The sequence below is a fragment of the Mastigoproctus giganteus genome, chromosome 2 (assembly GCF_048544385.1).
Source record: "Mastigoproctus giganteus isolate SK-2022 chromosome 2, ASM4854438v1, whole genome shotgun sequence".
Lineage (NCBI taxonomy): Eukaryota > Metazoa > Arthropoda > Arachnida > Uropygi > Thelyphonidae > Mastigoproctus > Mastigoproctus giganteus.
Genome location: NC_143576.1, coordinates 3,321,686 through 3,343,106, shown reverse-complemented (window position 1 = coordinate 3,343,106; position 21,421 = coordinate 3,321,686). Strand labels below are relative to the sequence as shown.

At 34.8% G+C, this 21,421-nt stretch overlaps 1 protein-coding gene across 1 annotated transcript in view; it reads left to right on the top strand.

Moving 5' to 3' along the window:
- The window catches only part of LOC150089119 (rabphilin-3A-like), a 251,552-nt gene that overhangs the window by 125,040 nt on the left and 105,091 nt on the right, over positions 1-21,421 (top strand). Inside the window, exon 9 of the mRNA XM_090388013.1 lies at positions 15,214-15,293. Within this exon, the coding sequence (XP_090244139.1) occupies positions 15,214-15,293 (80 nt within the window). The remainder of the gene's footprint in view (positions 1-15,213; positions 15,294-21,421) is intronic.

Genomic DNA, 21,421 nt, shown 5'->3' with positions numbered 1-21,421 from the left:
TTGGATAATGAAATTGAACATGATATAGCTTCCAGCCACACCTCCACTCCTTTAATGAAGCAGATATCACAGAAGCTTTAGCGCTAACACAGGGAGCTGGGATTATTTTTTGTTCTCTGAACAATTTTATATGAAAAAGAAGTCTCAGCATAGGAACTTTCCCCCCTTTCCTTGATATCTTTATAACCCAACTTGATCAGACTATAAAGGCCCCCCCCCACCTGAGAACCATAGTTATGTGATTTTACATGGATTTCACAGTTATAATAATCTGAAAAATCATAATTCAAACATTATTTTCTATTGAGACAGAAGTAAACAAAATACTCATCTCTTTGGATATACAAATAAGCATCAGTGATAATCAACAGAACACATCCATTCTGTGTTAAATTACCATTTTAATGATTTTATTTTGGTGAAATCTGGATTAAAAAGAGGCCTTTACACTAAGGACTCACAGTATATGCACCCTAATAAACTTGATCTGGAGCTCAGTGTCATGAAAAGCCTTCTCATTAGGAATTAGTATCCAGTCTGATCCACATGCAAGGTTATGAACTTCAGGTAACACTACCCACCCATCCCACTTATTTTGCCACTGTAGATTCTGCATCTGCGGAATGGCCACACTTTTTATCCCCATATTATCTGGAAACAGGAGAAAGCATAAATAGAATCATAAATAGAGAGGGAGAGAGAGAGAGAGAGAGAGAGAGAGAGAGAGAGAGAGAGAGAGAGAGAGAGAGAGAGATTTACCTTAAAGGCATTAAAAATCTGAAACAAGTTCTTTGGTGTGCTGATCTGTATCCCCTTCCATTCCTCCCAAAACTCATGAAGGATTCAGTTTATAAAATAAACTTCATCCTTGGAGGGGGGAGTCTATGGCAAATGTTATGCCAGCTCAGGACAAGAATAGAAGAGGTGACAAACATTTTATTATTAAATGTATATAAGAGTGATGTGGACTTCACCTTGCATCATTTTGCTAATACTAATTACAGTCATTTAAGTTCATATTATAGCAAGTATTACTGCTTTCCATAGCCGCACAGAGGATTAAGATGATAATAGCCTCTGGTCAAGCTGTGTTGTGGTTCCCCTTTACTCTGACAAACAGGTATATGTTTTTCGGAGAAGTGAGTGATCCTTGCCTACCAGTAAATTTCTCCTGTCTATGTTTACATGGTCACAGTAGCTGAATATCTGTGTGATTTCAACATTTTGCACAATATTCGAAGAACTAGTGACAGACAGTAGTGAAGAAGAAATGTTGGCAGATTTTGAAACTTCGTTGAGGCTTTCACTGTGTAGGAAATGGTCTAAAATATAATGGCACAGGGGCAATAATTAAAAAAAAAAACAACTATACGAATTATATCACCAATCTCCAAAAAACCTGTGCAAATTAAGGATGATTACTAAAGAACTTGATGTGGAACTATGAAGATCGGTCGTGTGTTCGGGCCACGATGAGCAGCTTATTGCTTGCGGAAGGCAATTGCAGGTTGAAGGAATTATCCCACTTTGTGCAAACATTTTGAATCAAAAGTTAAATATTCGGGATTATTAAACTGACTTTTCAATGTGGATTTCTTAACGATTTAGCACTAATGATCAAGAGTAGTAAGATATCTTACTACCCTGTGTCCTGCAGGAGCTCTCTTACCTTTCAGAAGCTTTACAGATTCACTATGGTAAAAGCAGATAAATTAATTATTCGAACTATCACTGCTATTGATAATTTGAAAAATTCTGAAGGAAATTATGATGCTAAAATTGAGAGCATGTTCAAGTGGAAAGAATTTGAAGGAATCAAAAGTAAGAACACATTTAAAAAATTACCTCTTGACAAGTTATTAAATACGTTGTTTTATCCTTAAAGGATAAGTAATTAATGCAACAGAGCGATTTTAAATTAAATAATGAAAATAATGAATCCAGTGACGATGAGGAATTGAAAGAAATTTTAAACATATGCTACTCGGAATCGTGGAATATGAAAGAACTTTTGTCTCGGCGGCAAGACGGTAAAAACTGAATAAAAAATTTTTCAGTTTTCAAAGAAATTTTTCAGTTTTCTGATAAAATATGAAATAAAAATTAATGATTTTAGAGGTTTTGTCGAAGACAGTTTATCTTTAAAATCGAGTGAAATTCCCTTTTCAATTAAGAAAGCCAGAAATATCTTTGAAACCATTGCGATTAGCAGTGATGAAGCAAGCAAGCTTTCAGCATAATCAATAATATTGAGTGAATGAATGAATAATGTTGACAGTTAAACACGTTGCAGATTACGATGACCATACATCTAAATGGAAAACATTGCTTCAATTTGATCCAGATCGTTATGTCAAATCATTGCTCAGCTATTGAGCAAAGCAGATCGACAACAAATATTAATAAAGTAAATTGTGTGTGTGGCAATTTTTAGAATAAATTTTTCTTGAATATTTGTGTAATCATTTTTTTTCACGTAATATTTGTTTTTATATTGCGAATGTTTTGTGATAGTTTTTTTTGTTATTTGTGATATGGGAAATATTTCATGTTATTTTTGATTCACAATATTAGTATTTTATCATGAAAAAAATGTATCCATTATATATCCATTTCCTAGTTGTTATAAAAAAGACAAATAAAAAAGTTGCATATGTGCTAAGCATGTGCGGTAGATGGTTTATGTGAAATATCCTTCACGTTTCTTTTAGGTATTTTGATTTGTTTATTGATTACAAAATAAAGGAGCTTTTGTATTGTAAATATTTTATTGAACATTCGCAGATTTTCATAATTTCTGGAAGACAAGATACAATGGATTTATGATAACTAAAGTAAGAGATGTATACTTGCGAGTGCAAGCTTACATCTAAATGTCTCTAGAAAACAGTGTCGATTGAAGTACTGATCTTGTAGTTGAAACGACATACGCAGCTGTTAGGGGCACCAAACAATGGAATGTAACAAAAATGCGAGACGAAAAAAAGAAATTGTTGACAAATATTTGTATTGTTACAGTCATACGATAAACACTTGTATTCTCGCAGTCATATGACAAATGCTTATATTGTTGTAATCATACTTACTGCAGTAATAACTTCAAAAAGTATGATTGTGACATCATACTATTCAAAAATTCTAAAAAGAACTCCAGATTCTATCCTATCCAGGTATTATTGTAAGGGGAGGCATGATGACCAGGCTTTACACTTTTTTTTTTTTAGATAGACCTTATACACATACACTTATATGCATTGTTAAGGGGGTAACAAGCCCCATCTGTCCACCCTCCCGAATCCGCTCCTGACTCGAGATATCATCATACCAGCAGTCACGAAAAATAGCTAATTTAGCCTACTATGTTTAGCAGATTATTTGGTTCTCAGTATTACTTATTTATTATTTTGGTTTCAGCTATCGGTTGGGCTAAATGTCATCCAGCCTGTATGCTGCAAAATTACTAATAATAAGCTACTTAATTTCTTTATTTTAATTTTATTATTATAATTTCTATCTTGTAAATTATACCCATCTTTCGGGTACTTATGGACTTTTTAGGTCTTAGTTATACAGGCAGATGACAACAGAAACTGATAGCTCGGCTAGCCATGGGTTTGGTATTTTGTAGGGGTTTAGCCCTCGACAAAGTCCCTTGCAAAGTATCTTTCCCATGGACGGCTATTTATATATAATTTTTTGTTGAGTTTAATATTTATGTTTAACCATTGTTGCCTAGGGTCCGGTTAGTTCATGGATTGCTTTGGTTTTAAACACAGGATGGACTCTACATTTTAACATTATTTCATTACTATATATATATATATATATATATAACACGTGTCACAATCAAATCTGTATATTTATGAATGTTATAATAAAAGAATAATCATCGCTCAGCTATTGAGCAAAGGAAATATTTATTATTTAACATCTAAGTACTAATAGTCAGTTCACAAAATCCAGACTACTGACAATAATCCTGTTTTAATAATATGAAAATCAATTAAAATTCACAAAAACACATACAAATTATAATGAAATATGCAAGTATTATGATAATCTTATTCTTCTTTGCTTTTTCTTTGCATATGTATCAATCACTTCATTTATTAATTTTTCTGATCTCATTTGGGCCTTCTAAGCTTATCTTCATGCAATCTTGCACTACATATATAATAAAATGATTATAAAATATATTATTTATAGGCTGGGACCAAACCATCTTGTTGGCATATACAAAGAAAGAATTAGCCACAAGTAGACTCTTGTTGTGAAAAAAACAAATAAAGGGAATGTGGAAATCATAAAGAGAAACTGCCAGCAATTGAAATAGTGGCTGCAATAGACTTCTCTCTCTACCCAGACATCATTTAGCACTTGCCCTGAAAGTCACGCAACACTTTCTAATTACAACAGCATCGGTTACTGAGGATACAATTTAGGCGAACCTATTCACAGCCTGCGATCCAGTCATCTTGTTTGCAATATACAAACATAGAATTAGTTGCAAGTAGACCGTTTGTTTGAAACACTATCAAGAGATGGTTTGTGTGAAAATAAAGGGAACCTGAAAACCATAAAACAAAAATGCGGACACTTGAAATAGTGGCTTTTAGGTTCAATTTGTGTAGCCAGAAATATTGCCCATTTAATTATTTTGAAAATTTTGTGTCTTTTGAATTTTAGTGATTTGTTTTTGCCATGTACCACTTAACAAGTATCACACTTAGTTGATATGGTTTTTTTGTGTTGTTCTTTTTGACATAAATTTATTGAATTTGTGTTTTATAATTACAACATTGTGTAAGCTGATAATATGGCCCTTAAAGAGCACAGTAAGAAGAAAAGTTCAATGTCCGAAGTCTTTGAATGAATATTAAAATAAAAATTACTATTTTTCCCCAGAGGCAGAATTTTATTCCACCGAGGATGAAACCCCTGCTGATTCAACCTTACTCGTGAAGTGTGAAATGAAATTTGTCAGAGGACTGTTTGTGTGCTGCTTAATAATTTCATAGCAGAAAATGCAAGGAAGCAAAGCTTATGTAGCATTTGCTATAAAAATAATAAATGATATATTAAAATAAAAATAAATTATTTAAAAGCAAAAAATAAATTAATAAAAAACAAATGAAATGAACCAAATGAGGCTAATCTCAGTATAAATGAGCTTTGCTTTTATCAAGTTATTCCTCACAAACTAGTCTGCAGTCATGTCACAAAAGGATGTCAGGCAAGCTAAGGGTGCTTATGAGACGTCTTTGGAAAAGAATGCAAAGACTTCTTTACTTATGTAATTAGTAGAAGGAAGGGGTTGAATTATGTTAGTCCACTAGATATGAATTGATTAACTGTTGTCTATCCTAGTCAGGTTGCTGACAAACTGAATAGGCATTTTTCATCTATATTCACACATGAGGAATATTTTAGGGATGCCAGAAGTGAGTCAAATTTTGGCAGGAAACTGAATGATTTTGTGATAAGAGAGGAAAGTGGAAGAGAAATTGCTAAAGCTAACTTAAAAAAGGCACCTACAGTGGATGGGATCTGTCTAGTTGTATTAAAGGATGAAGCAAAAGAGGTAAGCAAACCTTTAGCCATGATTATGAGAGCTTCCTTGGATTTAGGAGAGGTCCTGTGGACTGGAGATGTGCAAATGTATCCCCAATTCACAAACGGGAAATCAGAGACCAAAGTGAGTATTTACAGTCCTGTAAACTTGACTTCTGTTCCAGGGAAAATTGGCTGATCATTTGACCCTCAGAATGATGGCTGGTGAGTTGGATATGAATAAAGAGATGGTTCTTTAAATTTTACGTGAAGATTTAGGGAAAAGGAAGGTCTGTGTAAAATTTGCGCTGCACAGCCTCATGAATGAGCAGAAGCAGTGGAGTGTCATCATATGAAGACTTAATCCAGACTTATCAAGACAATCCTAATTTCCTTGACTGTATTGGGTGTTTCAGCACAACCCAGAGCCAAAGTGTCAGAGCATGCAATGGACTTCAAATTCATCACTAAGGCCCAAAACGTTTTGTATACAGAAGTGTAGGATCAAGACTATGCTGATCATGTTTTTTGACAAACAGGGTGGGATTCACAAGGAATTTGTACCTGAAAGGGAGAGAGTTGATGCTGCATTCTAATATAGGTGCTTTAAAGACTACTGAAGTCCATTTACTGAGTAAGGCCACAATTTCAAGGGAAAGGCAGCTGGTTCTTGTTGCATGACAGTGGATCACCCGTTCCCTTGTTGTGACTATATTTCTGAAAAAATGTGGTATTGTACAGATGAACCATTCTTCCTACTTCCCTAATCTAGCATCAGCAGACTTATTCCTATTTCCCAGAGTGAAAACTGCCCTCAAAGGATAGAGATTTTAGGATGTTAAGGACATAAAAGAAAAACTTAACTGCTGAACTGAAGGTATTCTCTTTGGACAGCTTCATTGACTCTTTTCAGAAACTTTTAGAATGGTGTAATAAGTGCATTCAATCAGATCAGGTGATTACTCAGAATCAAAATAAAACCATTTTCAAGTTCTTTCATTTTTTTGATCATTTTATTGCACCAGTCTAGGAACTTTATTGCCCACCTTGCATATTATGTATATAAAGATTTAAAACACACACACATACACACTGCTCTACCACATTTCAGTTTGGGGAAGAGGGAAAAAAAGTCACAAGGGTCTAGCATAATAATAGCTATGTTTGGTAATAATTTTTTAAAAATGATAATATTGAGGGCCTTATGAAAGTGATACTGCAGATAAGTCAAGGGAAATAAGTTGCCAATAAGTTTAAGATAGAATTTTCTAATTTTAGTAATAGGAATCACTACAAATAGTGACAATCTTGATGCATTGAGAAAGGATGATATTGGAATGAATGCTTTTTGAAATATTAGATAGCCAATTTGAAAGGTTAGCCACGTCAAAATTAGGCATCATGTTTATTATAAAGGTTAATACATGCCCATTCTCAGTGTTAATGTTCAAGTCTAAATAATTGGGTTTTTGATTGTTAAAATTAGTTTCTTCCAAAGTAACTCCCGGGGATATAGATGGCCAAAATCATGAAGAAAATTTGGACAATTGAGTGCACATAAATCATTAACATATCTAAATAATGACACTAGGGTACGTTATATAGCAATATCCTCATCTATTTTTATTTGTATGTTTTTTATATGTAATCTTTTTTAAATATACCATGATTAGCATTAGCATTAGTAGAGACATATGATGCAAAAAAGCAAGCTTATGCACCATCAGCAAAAAAAAAAAACCCTTGCATTTCACTCCTCCATTCATTCCAAATGCCTGTCCAGCTCAGCCTTAAATTTATTTAGGCTATCAACTTCCACAACAAAAGATGGAAGTCTGTTCCACCAATCAACTACCCGCTGGCTAAAGGCAAACTTCGCACATCTTTCCTACATCTGTCTTTCCTCAATTTGAATCCGTGCCCCCTCAGGTTCTTAATCTGAGCAAGAAGAAGAATCCCATCAGCATTCAGCTTGCTCAAGCCATTCAAGGCCTTATACACCTCACAGGTGCCTACTTTCCAGGCGCTGCAATTTGCAGAACTTAAGCCTTTCTTGGTAAGAGCACCCCTTTGTTCCTCTCACCAATCTTGTTGCCCTTCTTTGTACTCGTTCTATCAACTCTACATCTTTCCTAAAATGAGGCCTCCAGAACTGTACACAGTGCTCTAGGTGTGGTCTGACCATTTCCTTGTATAACGGGATAATCACCTCCCTGTCCCTGCTAGCAAAATTCCTATATATCATTGACAAGCCTCCATGATGTGCCCTGTCTGCACTGCTCAGCGAACTTCATATTCGACTGCATAATTACCCCCAGGTCTTTTTCACTTTCCACTTTCCTGAAGCCGACCGGGCTAGCCGAGTGGGTAAAGTACCTGCCCGGCAACCCAAAGGTCGCGGGTTCGATTCCCGCCTTGGGCTTGGATCAAAGTACTGCAAAAACCTTGGGAGGTGCAATATGGCCACAGAAGCCGATGCGCCAACAACTACCAAATCAAAAAAAAAAAAAAAAACACTTTCCTGAGTGTAGTACCACACAGTTGGTACATTTTTCTTCAGTTATTGCTAACCATATGCAGTACTTTGCATTTGGTTAGCAATCCTAACCCTGACAACCTTTGTATCATCTGCAAACTTGGACATTAAACCTGATATACCTCCTTCATCAATATCATTGATAAATATACAAAACAACAATGGGCCCAACACCGAACCCTGGGAAACTCCACTAATAACATTTGCCCACAAAGAGCAGTGTCCATTGATTACCACTCTCTGTCTTCTCCCACTCAACCATCCCTTTATCCATAGCAGCAATTTGCCTCCAGTGCCACACTGTTCCAATTTGTGCAGCAGTCTTCCATGTGCAACAGTATCAAAAGCCTTTCTAAGATCCAAATAGAGAGAACACCACTAATAGAGAAGACTTCATTCAGTAATAGTCTTCTCTATTAGTGAAGCGTTACTTATTCGAGGTAGTGCAATATCATGGCAACTCGTGAAGGAAGAGCACAATATGAGAAACAGAGCAAATGATGCCTACTACAACAACTACTTCATAGTTTCTTAAGAGTTGTCTATGGTGTATCTACACTGATATTATATAGATAATCAGTCTTCCGTGTGCAACAGTTTCAAAAGCTTTCCTGAAATCCAAGTATATGATATCAAAATTATTTTTGGCATTCAGTTCCTTTGTGACCACATCATAGTATCCAATCAAATTGGTCAGATAAGACCTCCCTTTAACAAACCCATGCTGTGTCTTAACTATTACTGCAGTGTTGTCTAGATGATCCTGCATGCTTCTTTAACCAGTGATTCCATTATTTTTCCCGGAACACCATTTAAACTAAGAGGTCTATAGTTACTTGTGTCACCTTTTGAACCCCCCCCCCCTTTGTGAATTGGTGATACATTTACACACCTCCAGTTCATGGGAACCTCCCCTGAGTGCAAGGAAGCTCTAATAATTATGGCTAAGGATTTTCTTACTTCCTTTGTTGCCTCCTTTAATATAACTGAATAGATCCCATCCACCCCAGGTGCCTTTTTTATGTTTAATTTCAACAATTTCTCCTCCACTTTGCTCTCAGTTATTACAAAATCACTTAGCTCCATGTTAGAGTTTGATAAAGTTGTGGCACTCCCCTCATTGAATAACTCCTTATGTGTGAATGTAGATGCAAAATATTTATTCAGTTTATCAGCTACCTGAGCATGATCATCAATAGTCAACCCATCTATGTTAAGTGATCCAATCTGATTCATCCCTTTCCTGCTAGAGTTTACATAAGTAAAGAATTCTTTGCTGTTTTTCTTTGCATCCTTTGCCAAGAATTTCTTGTAATCTTTCTCCACTTGCCTAACCTCCTTTGTGACTTGATCCCACTGTACAGAATTTAAAAACTGTCTAAGACCCATGTAGTCCTTTACAAAAGCAATAGCCCTTCCCTTTAGCCTTGATGGTAGTTACTTACATTAATTACTTACATCTTTAAGTAATTCCCACATCAGTACATTGGGATCACTGTCACCAAATGGTTCCTTTACCTGTAAATTCTTAATTTACAGGAATAATCATTCCTTTCATTCTTTTACTCTTTTACTATATCTCTTATATTCATTATGGTTATTGGGATCTTTCTGTGGCCCTAGTCCATGAAATATTTACTTCATTATCACTTCCTTCCTTTTCCTTTTTTATAATATACTATATATACATGTATATATATGTATATATATATATAGGTATTCAATTTAACCCCTTAAAGGTAATGTTTAAAGAGTTAAATATGAAAAGAGGTATACAGTTCATGAAATGGTTTTAGTGAATGCAGGATTAATAAATCAGGTATGACAAATGCACCTAAAAGCACAAAGCAGCATTAAAGGATGCAAGAATATATATAAGTTTTCTTTCTTAATGCATATATATATTAATATAATGAATTAAGTATGTATAAATGGATGTGAAAGTTACACAAAGTGCAAGTAACTAGAAGGGTGAGGAAAGTAGAAAAAGAAGTGTAGGAGATTTATGAAAGAATGTTAATATCCCAGAGGTTATGATGAATTAAGAAAATTATGGGCTGAATTTCCAAGCCAGTATAAAGTGAGGGAATTGTAAAGTAAAATTAATACATCAAAATATTAATAAAATTAAACTAAAAAGGTGTAGCTGTCATTGGATATAGGGATTAGCATTAGCAAGGGCACATGATGGAAGAAAGCAAGCTTATATAGCATCAGCCAAAAAAAAAAAAACTTATTTCATCCATCCCCTTGCTCCAAATGTTTGTCAAGTTCTGCCTTGAATCTATTTAAGCTATCAACTTATACAACAGATGGAAGTTTGTTCCAGCAATCAACCACCCGCTGGCTAAAGGCAAACTTCCACACATCTATCCTACAACTTCCTTTCCTCAATTTGAATTTATGCCCTCTCAGGCAATTATTCTGAGCATGAGGAAGAATCCCATCAGCATTGAGCATGCTCAAACCATTCAAGGCTTTAAACACTTCAATCAGATCACCTCGCAGGTGCCTAAGTCACTGTAATTTGCAAAACTTAACCTTTCTTTGCAAGAGCAACCCTTTGTTCCATTCACTAATCTTGTTGCCCTTCTCTGTACTCGTTCCAACAGATCTACATCCTTCTTAAAATGAGGCCTCCAAACCTGCATACAGTACTCAAGGTGTGGCCTGACCATTGCCTTATACAAGGGGATAATCACCTCCTTATTCCTTCTAGAAAAATTCCTGTATATCATTGACAAGACACCATGAGCTACTCTTGCAGACCATCTGCACTGCTCAAAAAACTTCATATCTGCCTGCACAATTACCCCCAGGTCCTTTTCATACTCTATCACTGTCAGTGTGGTACCACAGAGTTGATATGTTACTCTGGGATTACTGCTTCCCATATGTAGTACTTTACATTTGTCAATGTTAAACTTCATTTGCTACCTCTCAGCCCATCTGTTCAACTTTTCTAGATCCTATTGCAGCAGTGTACTGTCATTAGTGTCATTAACAACCCTGCCAACTTCGTATCGTCTGCAAACTTGGACATTAAGCTTGATATACCATCATCAATATCATTTATAAATACAGAAAACAACAATGGACCCAACACTGAACCCTATGGGACCCCACTAATAACATTAGTCCACGAAGAGCAGTGTCCATTGATTACCACTCTCTGTCTTCTCCCACTCAACCATCCCTTTATCCATAGCAGCAATTTGCTTCCAATGCTACACTGCTCCAACTTGTGCAGCAGTCTTCCATGGCAACAGTATCAAAGGCCTTTCTAAGATCCAAATATATGATATCAAAGTTATTCTTTGCATCCAGTTCCTTTGTGACTACATCATAGTATCCAATGAAATTAGTCAGAGAAGACTACCCCTTAACAAACCCATGCTGTGTCCGAGCTATAACTGAAGTCTTGTCTAGATGATCCTGCAGTGCTTCTTTAACCAGTGCCTCCATTAATTTCCCTGGAACAGAAGTTAAACTAACATGTCTGTAATTACCTGTGTCTCCCTTTTTTAGTCTCACATTTTTAGTAAATGGTCTAATATAGGTAATGCAAAAATGTTTGATCTGATGTCAGCTTTAATAAATATATTAATACATGATTAGGTATTTCGTCAGGGGACTACACTTGACCATGTATCAGGAACTACGTTTCTATACTTGTCCATAGTAGTAGAACAAAAGTGAAAGGCCAAAAAAAAGCAATGAAAATGAAATTAGCACTTTCTAATACAGTATGGACAAGGTAGTCCCAACGCAGCATAATTCATATAGGTAAAAATAAGTATTGAGTTGGGATAAAAATGGTTAATATCAATATGTTTAATATAAATATGTAGAATTTAGTGTAGGATTTAATTTTTTATAGATAGGAAATCAATGTATTTTAAAAAATAGATTTAGAACAAGCAAATGGTATAAAGGTGAAGTATTAAATTGAGGATGGGGAAGGGAAAAAGGAGTATTTTAAATAAATAAAGATGAAAAGTAGCAATAGAAGTAGGATAGTAGGAATGTTAGACATATATATATATTAAACAGTGTTAGTCACTCACATTTTCAGGTTTATTTCAAATTTCCCTTACCACCGTGTGTGAGAAATTTTAAAATTATGCATTTTTTACATATTTCTGCTTATATATTATGTATTGAAATATAAATGTGCATGTACTGCACACACACTGCTCTACCATTAATACCCAGATGTCTCTCTGTTCATAGTTGGTTATATATATATATCCTACCCAATCACCACATTAGACTAAACTGTAAATATGCCTGTAAGCCTTCGAGGAGACAGTAGTGCAATTGTGAATGCAATTACTCTACTTGATCAGTGAAGTTAACAGACTGATTTTCTCGTGTGGCCGGCCTCCTATTATACTGGAATTATAATAGGAGGCCACATGAGAAAATCAGTCTGTACATGATATTTCAACTGCATTGAAGATTCCTAAATCAGTGATTGATGTGAACTGCAAATAGAAGCAGAAGGTCAATGTTGTTTCAGCATGTACAGGCTCTCAGTGAGACAGTTGGGACACATACCAACACCAGTATGGTGTACAGGATGCTGCTTAATATGGGTTACCACAGTTATGTAGCTGTCCACTAATCACCCTGACTAATGCCAGACACCATCTAGCATAGTGTAAGGCCTGCAAGTCATGGACTGTAGACCAATGGAAGCAGTTCTGGGGAGTGACAACATGATATATAGTCATTTAATCTGATGGTCATGCCTAGGTGTGGCAGATGCCCAGAGAAAGCCACCTGCTAAACTGTCGTCCTAACAGAAGCTGGAACTGTTTTTCATAGTTTGGCCTGGGACCATTGGTTGTTTTGCATAAAACCATGAATGCTGAGGTCTATCTAGATGACCTGTACAATAATGTTGTTACCTACATTGTGGCAGCATGTCTGGGAAGGCTCACACCTGTATCAGCAGGAAAATGCTCTACACCCACTGCTTGCATTGTGACAGAGTGGTTTGAGGACATGAGCATTGAAAGGTTAGACTGGCCAGCCCAAACCCCTGATCTCACTCCTATAGAGAACCTCTTGGTTAAATTGAATCATTGATTATGAGAAGAGACTGCTCAAAAAAAAAAAAAAAAAAAAACAAAACTGAACTGGTTGCAGCATTGAAGGCCACATGGTGGAAGATATCAGAGGACATTTATAAAAGCACACTGATGGAGAGTGTCCTATGGAATAGAGGCAATCATAAAGGCTAAAAGTTTCAGCACACATTATTAGTTTTCCTGTAAATAAAGGTTATTTGTGGATATGCAGGTGTCCATATATTAGGGTAGGGCATTGTAAATACAGATATATATTTTTTAAATATATATATATATATATTTTTTTTTTGGGAAACACCTCTTATGGGTAGTGCAACTACTAACAAAAATAGTTGCAAGAATGATCATATGGCACTGACATGTAATTAACTTGCTCACAGTTAATCCTCAAACATGGTAAAATTTCATTTCAAATAAAACTGTGTGTAGTGAGTAAGGTAAAGAAAATTTTAGGCAGCTTTGAATCAACAATAACATTGAATCAGCAATTAACCTTGAATCAACAATTTTTGTTGTGTGCAGATTGTTTCTATGAGGTTACAATTGCCTGGCTAATAGTTTACTTTATCACAAATTTTATAAAATGCTGAATAATTATTATCTTTTCCAATCAGACTAATTTAATTATTACTTTGCTGATTTTTTGAATGTTTATATTTTTTGTGCATGTTATTTGTTATTTATGTGCTAATTATAATTCATAATGGTAACAACCATTCCTCTAAACAATATCAACTCTCCTTATTTCAGCCTCTTAGATCAGCTAACAATGCTATTTCAAATTTCACTTTACAGTTCCTGGTTTTAAGCCTTTTAGCAGCTTTAATCGACATTGGTGAACCAGGGTGACCATTTCATATTTTTCTCATAGATAATGCGAACATTTTAAATTTTAATCCATAGTTTTTACCTTTTGATCTTTTTTCACCAAACCATACAGATTGTAAAGTGAGTTGTCATAAGTAAGCTTTGCTTTTAATAATTCACTTAATTCATCATATTTAATTATATAAATTCATTAAACTATTAAATTTATAGCACTTGCCATAAATTTAATAGTTTTTTATTAGCTGTTTTATAATTTCAAAGTTTTGATGTCGTTTTTACAGAAAAGTCCATTAAATTTGAAATTGCCTTCAGACTGCCAACCAAACGGTTTAGTTGGGAAAATTGCTGTTGTCATCATTTACTGCAAATTTTTGAAAATTCTTTATACCTGCCAAATTATCTTCGTTGAATACCTAAACTAATTTGGGTGTATGTGACTTGAATTAATTCCACTTCAAGATCCTTATGGAAATTTCTTCTTGGTTTATTGGAAAGTTGTTTTTTGTGAACTTCTTAGCGTATAAATTACTTTCCTATAAATTACTGGTATTGGCATAATTTGAAATTGTTCTTTATCTTCCACATCCTGAAAGTTCTGCCACACATCCCACATGATTAGACATTTGTATTGTTCTGCTAGATGATGGCAGTGATTTTCTTTTATTCATTTCTGAAAAAAAAGTTGTACAAACAACTTTTTCATGTTTTCTATGTACTTTCTGTTTTCTGTGTACTTTGTTTTTATTTTTTATTTCATAGATGTTTTTTCTATTATACAATGACATTTTAAAATATTTTGAAACATAAAAAATGAACATCACTTTATAAGTATTTGTAGGAAAAAATTATGACAAAAAAATCAGCTATCTCATCACAGTTCTGGTCATTTCTGTATAATACAAAATAAAGTTTCTGGCATACTTCATTTAATTTTAAGAAATAGGCACTTCACATTACAGTGTGGTGTGCCCTAGCCAGGCTGCCACCCTGACAAAATATTCTGTTTATTTGAAGCAATTGAATATAATGTAATCACATAAAATAATGGGAAATATAGTAGAAATTTTATTCAGCTGCACCATTTTAAAGAAAACTTGATGTTTAGTAAATGAAATAAGGTTGTGTTATTGACCTTGTCTTTATTTCTGTTAGTAGCCTGGTGCAGTAACTCCTAATGTAGCTTCCCCTTGATCCTCCCTGTAGCTTCCTTAGGTACCTTGGAGTTCTCCCTCCTGTATGACCATGTGAATCAAGCCCTACACTGCACCATCTACAGGGCCAAGGTAAACTCCTTGTACCTATGCAATCTGTGGTTACATGGGCTTACTATTCTTTTGTGTTGCTGCTATTTAATTAATGTGCTGCTTCGCACGGTTTAACCTTTTTAAATGTTTTGTTTATGTGCGTAATTATATGGCATGTGTAATACAAGTAGAAAATCAATATTACTTAATAAATAAATAAATAAATATATATATATATATATATATGTATGTATGTATATGTGTTGTGTCAGCATATGTAGTCCTCTCCACTCTCCCATCAAGAGCTATGTATTAAGCTCAAGGCTCAGATTTTTTTGAGGTGCAGTTGCTCCCTATTTTTAGGGCCTCTAAAAATATTTTGGTTAACCTCACCCCCAGAAAAGGGTTGTAATGGGTATTAAGCAACCTGGCCTTGACACAAATGGACCTCTTCCCCCACTAGACATTTGATAATTTGTTGCAAAAAACTAATCAAAACTGTGGCATAAAATGTACCATTATATTGCATATCGATAAACTGCATCTCAAGTTTTGCAGTTTATCCATTTGGAAAATCTTTCTTAGATTATCTATAAAATACTGTTTCTTCCCCTAAGATTTACTCTCATTACTTCGACTAGAGATTAGAATATTAATATTTTATAGTATGGCATCTACTATACTGGGAAAAGTGAAAGCAGAAAGGGCATTAATCCTATAGTGTCACATTCTTAAGATAGCTTAACAGTTGTCATGCATGTGATCTGAAAGTTTTCTTGCAGTGTGACTGTACATTATACATATTTTGTTGTCCTTAATAGCCTAGTGATTGTAATTTACTACATATTATACCTATCATGCTTCACTTGAACGATTATCCTCTGTGGGCAACAATCATGGAAAATCAAGACATCAAAGGCAGAACTGAACCAAAAAAAGTGTAACTAACCAGAAAAAAGCAGTATTTTTGGGCAGGGCAGGGCAGAGGTTGGAACCAAAACTTAACCACAAAAAAATAAATTAAATTTTTAAAATTTTTTAAATTTATTTTTAAAAACTAGATGATTTAAATCAATTATATGATTGTTATTTGTATCATCATGTCAGGGAAAGTACTGTGGAAAAGAATATTCTAGACTTGAACATCACCTGTGATCCTGATGACATAATAGGGCTGACAGTATGAGAACCAGTAGCAGGAAGTGATTGTGAAGTTCTATGGTGAATGATAAAGAGAGAAGAAGCAATAGTTAAAGGCAAAGGAATGGGTTATAATTTCAGGAAAGTAAATATGATGGCTTAAGGTGCTATATGGCCTTATAATACAATTGAATTATGGTATACCTTTAAAACATTAATCACAGAAGCCTTGAATTCATATATACCATTAAAAAAGTACTCCACGAGGAGGATTACAAGTTGGATAAATAATAAAGTTGCCAGATTACTCGAGCAGAAAAAGACAGCATGGAAATGTTACAGAGCAATAAAAAGTACTGAAGCTTATAACAGCTACAAAGTGATCTGTAATAGTGCCACAGAAAAGGTTAGGCTGGCAAAGAGAGCAAAGTGTGGGGATAAGGAATTCTTTACATATATAAATGCAAAGAAGAGAAGGACAAATCAAATCGGACTCTTATGTAATGGAAGTGGGATAGTATTAGATACTCCAGATGATGTTGCAGATAAACTCAACAGTTACTTTGCATTGATATTTACAGAAGAAAAACCTTTTATATCAATGGGAAATTATGGGAGTGAAGTTGAAAAATATGTGCTTAATGACTATTGAAATTTCATATAATTATTTAATGAAAAAACTTTTGATCCTACAGGTGAGTAAGGCTCTTGGGGTTGATGGCATATACCCAATAATTTTAAGGTGAGGTGGCAAGTGAGTGCATTGAACCATTAAGGCTAATTATGAGGTCATCACTGGCCTCAGGAGAGTTTCCGTTGGATTGGAAAAGTGCCAATGTATTGCCAATACATAAAGGTATTTCTAACAGTGTAGTGGGAAATTACCAACTGGTCAGTCTAACTTCAGTAGTAAGTAGGGAAAATCATGGACACAATGATCAAGGGTGGAGTTCAGGATCATTTAGATAGAAATGGATTTTGAAGGATACAGAGCTTTGAAGGATATGATTCTGCCTTTGTTTTGTAAAGGCAGAATCATATTTAATAAATCCAGTTAGCTATTTTTGCAGGGTCATTCATGAGCTGGATTTAGGGAATAATTTTAACATTGTGTATTTAGATTTCAGCAAAGCGTTTGACTCAGTCCCACATGTGTGGTTACTTTATACCCCAGGGGCTTACATCTGGTGAGTATGGGCTTGGCATACCCAGGGTCCTGAACTAGATACAATCATTCTTCTCTTTCTTGGTGACTCCCTTCTACTTTTGGCGCGCTCTCTCTCTCTCTCTCTCTCTCTCTCTCTCTCTCTCTCTCAGGGTAACTCGGGATTTTTTTTTTTTGGCTGGTGCAACATAAGCCTCAGATTTCCTTGTGCTATTGTAGCTAATAATAATAAGCTGGAATAGGTTGGAATCACATGGAAAATCCTTAGATGGATAGCAGGATGGCTTCAGACCAGGAGGCAGAGGGTTGTGATAAGTGATTATTCCTCAGGTTGGGTTAATGTAAGAAGTTGGGTTCCTCAAGGATCAATATTCGGACCACTGTTGTTTTTGATTTTTCTTAAATGACATCGATGAAGAGTTAGAGGGTGTGATGTTTACATTTGCAGATGATGTAAATATCAGTAGAGTAGTTCATGATCATTTCCAAGCAATGCTTCTTCAGAGTGACCTAGATAGACTTCAGGATGGTCAGAAAAGTGGCAGCTATGCTTTTAATTCAGCAAAATGTAAGGTCTTACACCTGGGGAATAGTAACCAAAAATAGCTTATATACTTGGTGGAGTTGAACTAAATTCAGTAGTAGAAGAGGCATCTCCCTAGCCAGGTGGGAAGGAGCAATAGTGCGTAGCACACGCTTCTTGATTAGACTGGGGTTCGAGCTCGTCACCACCAAATACGGAGGATGTGGAAAGGTCAGGGAATGACCACTGCATATCCCCGGAGCAATATGGCCTTAGTTGCTAATGCTCCTAAAAACCAAATAACAAACAAACAAACAGTAGTGGAAGAAAGGGACTTTAAAGGAAGTTACGATAACGAGATATGAAGTTCTCCGAGCATTGTAGACGGTTGCAAGGAAGGCCCATGGTGTCCTATCGATGATTTATTGAACATTTTCTAGAAGAGATAAGGACATCATAAAGGGGAGACTGAACTTAAAAAAAAGACATCAAGCTTCTTGAAAGGGTCCAAAGATGGGTAACTCACCTAAAGAGATCAGCAAAAGGGCATTCATATTAGGAAAGACTTCGAATATGTGGGTTGCAGAGCTTGGAACTGGGCACCTTAGAGGAGACTTGATTGAGGTGTTTAAGACTCTGAGAGGCAAAAGTAAAATGAATGAGGACAAAATTTCGAGGTTATGAATGGTTCTAGAACTAGGTGCCATAAATTCAAGTTATTCAAAATGGGGGGGGGGGAGATGTTTGGACTGGATTGCAGGAGTTTTATTTTAGCCAGCAAGTTATAAATTACTGGAATAAGTTACCTACATGGGTGGTTGAAGCTAACAGTTTGGGGAAATTCAAAGGTCAGCTAGTTAGAGGAGGAGGGAAATGCATAGGTTGTCTATTTCCTTTTCTTTTATTATTTAGTAATTATTATTTATTTATTTTTAAATAAATAAAATTAAATATTTTTAATTTTATATTAAAATTGTAAATAAATAAATTAAATATTTTTAATTTTATATTAAAAATTTAAATAAGCAAATTAATTAATTTTATTTAAAAATAAATAAATTTATTTTTAAATAAAATTAAATTAAATAATTAAAATTCTTTTATTTAAATTTATTATTATTATTTTATTATTTTTTTATTATTTATTATTTATTTTTTTGGCTGGTGCAGCATAAGCCTTAGGCTTCCTTGCACCATATGGCCATTGTACTAATAAAATAAAAAAAAATAAAAAAATCAGGCTGAACCTGACTTATGCAGTTATTCATTTCACTGGTTTTTTTTTTTTGGTTTATGTAAACTGCATGAGCAAAAGTGATTTTTTTAGCACTCAGTATGATAATACTGTTGTAAATAAATAATGATGCAAAGAAGTAAGTTTATACATCTTCAAAAATACCCAAAAAACTACCTACCTCATTTGGCCATAATTTGCCCAATTTTCCTTAAATTTATTCAGACTGTGCATTTATATACCCCATATGGAAGTTTGTTCAAATAATCGATTCTCTTTCTCTCTTTCTCTGGCTGAAAGAAAATTTCCACACATCTATAGTGCAGCAATCTTTTTCACTTTATGGCCCCCTTATTTATGTGTGTGTTTGTTGTTTGATAAAGAGTAAGGATGTCTGCCTTTGTAGCCGAGTGGGCAGGAGCGGGAGTGCAGTAGCTCTTTGAGTAGACCGGGGTTCAAGCCCCTGACTGCTGAATACAGTCAATCTGCCAACCCGCACTGGACCAGCATTTCCCTCAACATGAATTGTTGAGGAGGCTTCCATCCTGCAGTGGGTTGATAATGGCTGCACTTTACTTTTTTTTTTACTTTAAGGATGTCTGCATTTGGTTTACCCAATCCATTTAAAAGTTTAAACACTTGAATCAGGTCTCCTTGCAGGTGCCTGGTTTACAAGTGCTGCAATTCGCAGAATTAAAGGTTTCATAGTAAGAATATAAAGAAAGGTAAGAATACCTTTCTTTTCTCTACACCCATTCCAGCAGGTACATATCCTTCTTAAAATGAGGCTTCCAGAATTAAGATGTCACCTAACATTGCTTTCTACCATGGGTAATCAATTCCTTGCACAATTAAATTTCCATATCATTGACAGAACTCAATGAGCTGTCCTAACATCCTGTTAGCACTTCTCAGAGAACTTTGACATAAAAGATTTATCCTTGTTAAACCTCATTTGCCACTTTTCAGTCCATCTATCCAACTTTTTTAGGTCTTATTACAGTAGTATGCCTTGTGTAACCACTCTGTCTTCTACCGCTCGGCTCCATCCCTTTATCCTTAGCAGTAATTTCAACCTAATGACACACTGTTCCAATTTGTATAGCAGTCTTTCATGTGGAATAGAGTAAAAGCTTTGCTGGAATCCAAGTGTATTTAAATTTATAGGGGATAATTGTAGACTGGATGACTGACAACTGGCGTTTAGTCAAAGTGTGATTGACTGTTGGAATAAACTCCTACCTACTGTTGTTGAGGTTGAAAGTTTATCTAAATATAAGGAGGGATTGGATAAATCTTTATTTATTTTTATTTTATTTTATTTTATTTAATTTTTGGCAGTCTTTCATGTGGAACATAAAAGTGCTACATAAGCTTACTTCCTTACATAATTTTGCCAGTGCTAATTCTCTTTTTATGTGTTTGAGTGGGATGGTGGTAATGTAAATGGTAAAGTAAATGTTGGGTAAGTAATGTAAATACAGTATACTGTATTAAAAGATGGATTCAAGCACTTTTACCTACATGGGAACTTAAATACGTGTTCATTTCTAACAAAAAAATATTATATATAAATGGAAAATCAAACATTTTGTGGTATGTTCCGACCATTTCTTAATTTGTTAGTTCTATTTTGCCATTAGAAAGGATATAATCGCCAAATATTTAATATACATGGTTTCTGTGATGTATGTTGTGTAAGAAACATCCTTCCTCTTCCAGATTTGATCAGCACAAAATCATTAATTCATCCTAGAATATCCTTCCTAATTTACTCTCACTTCAATATTTTTGCAATTTCTTTCACTGTTTTCTTACAGTCTTTTCCAGGTCTGAGCATCAGCCCCTGCATAACAGAAATTCTTTAACATCTGGAGAAAGTTAGCTGATGTTATTGAGGATAAAATCATATGGCTTAGCAATCCAAGCACACATTTGTCACCAATGCTTTATTGATAACTTACAATAGATTAATTTCTCAATTGGTAATATTTCTGGCCAATTTTTAGTATCGGACTCAAAGAAATGTAAATCAGCTATTTTAGTGTTTAAGTTACCCTCTAACAGCTTAAGAGCCACATCTTAAGTAGATGTGGCTCTAAGGT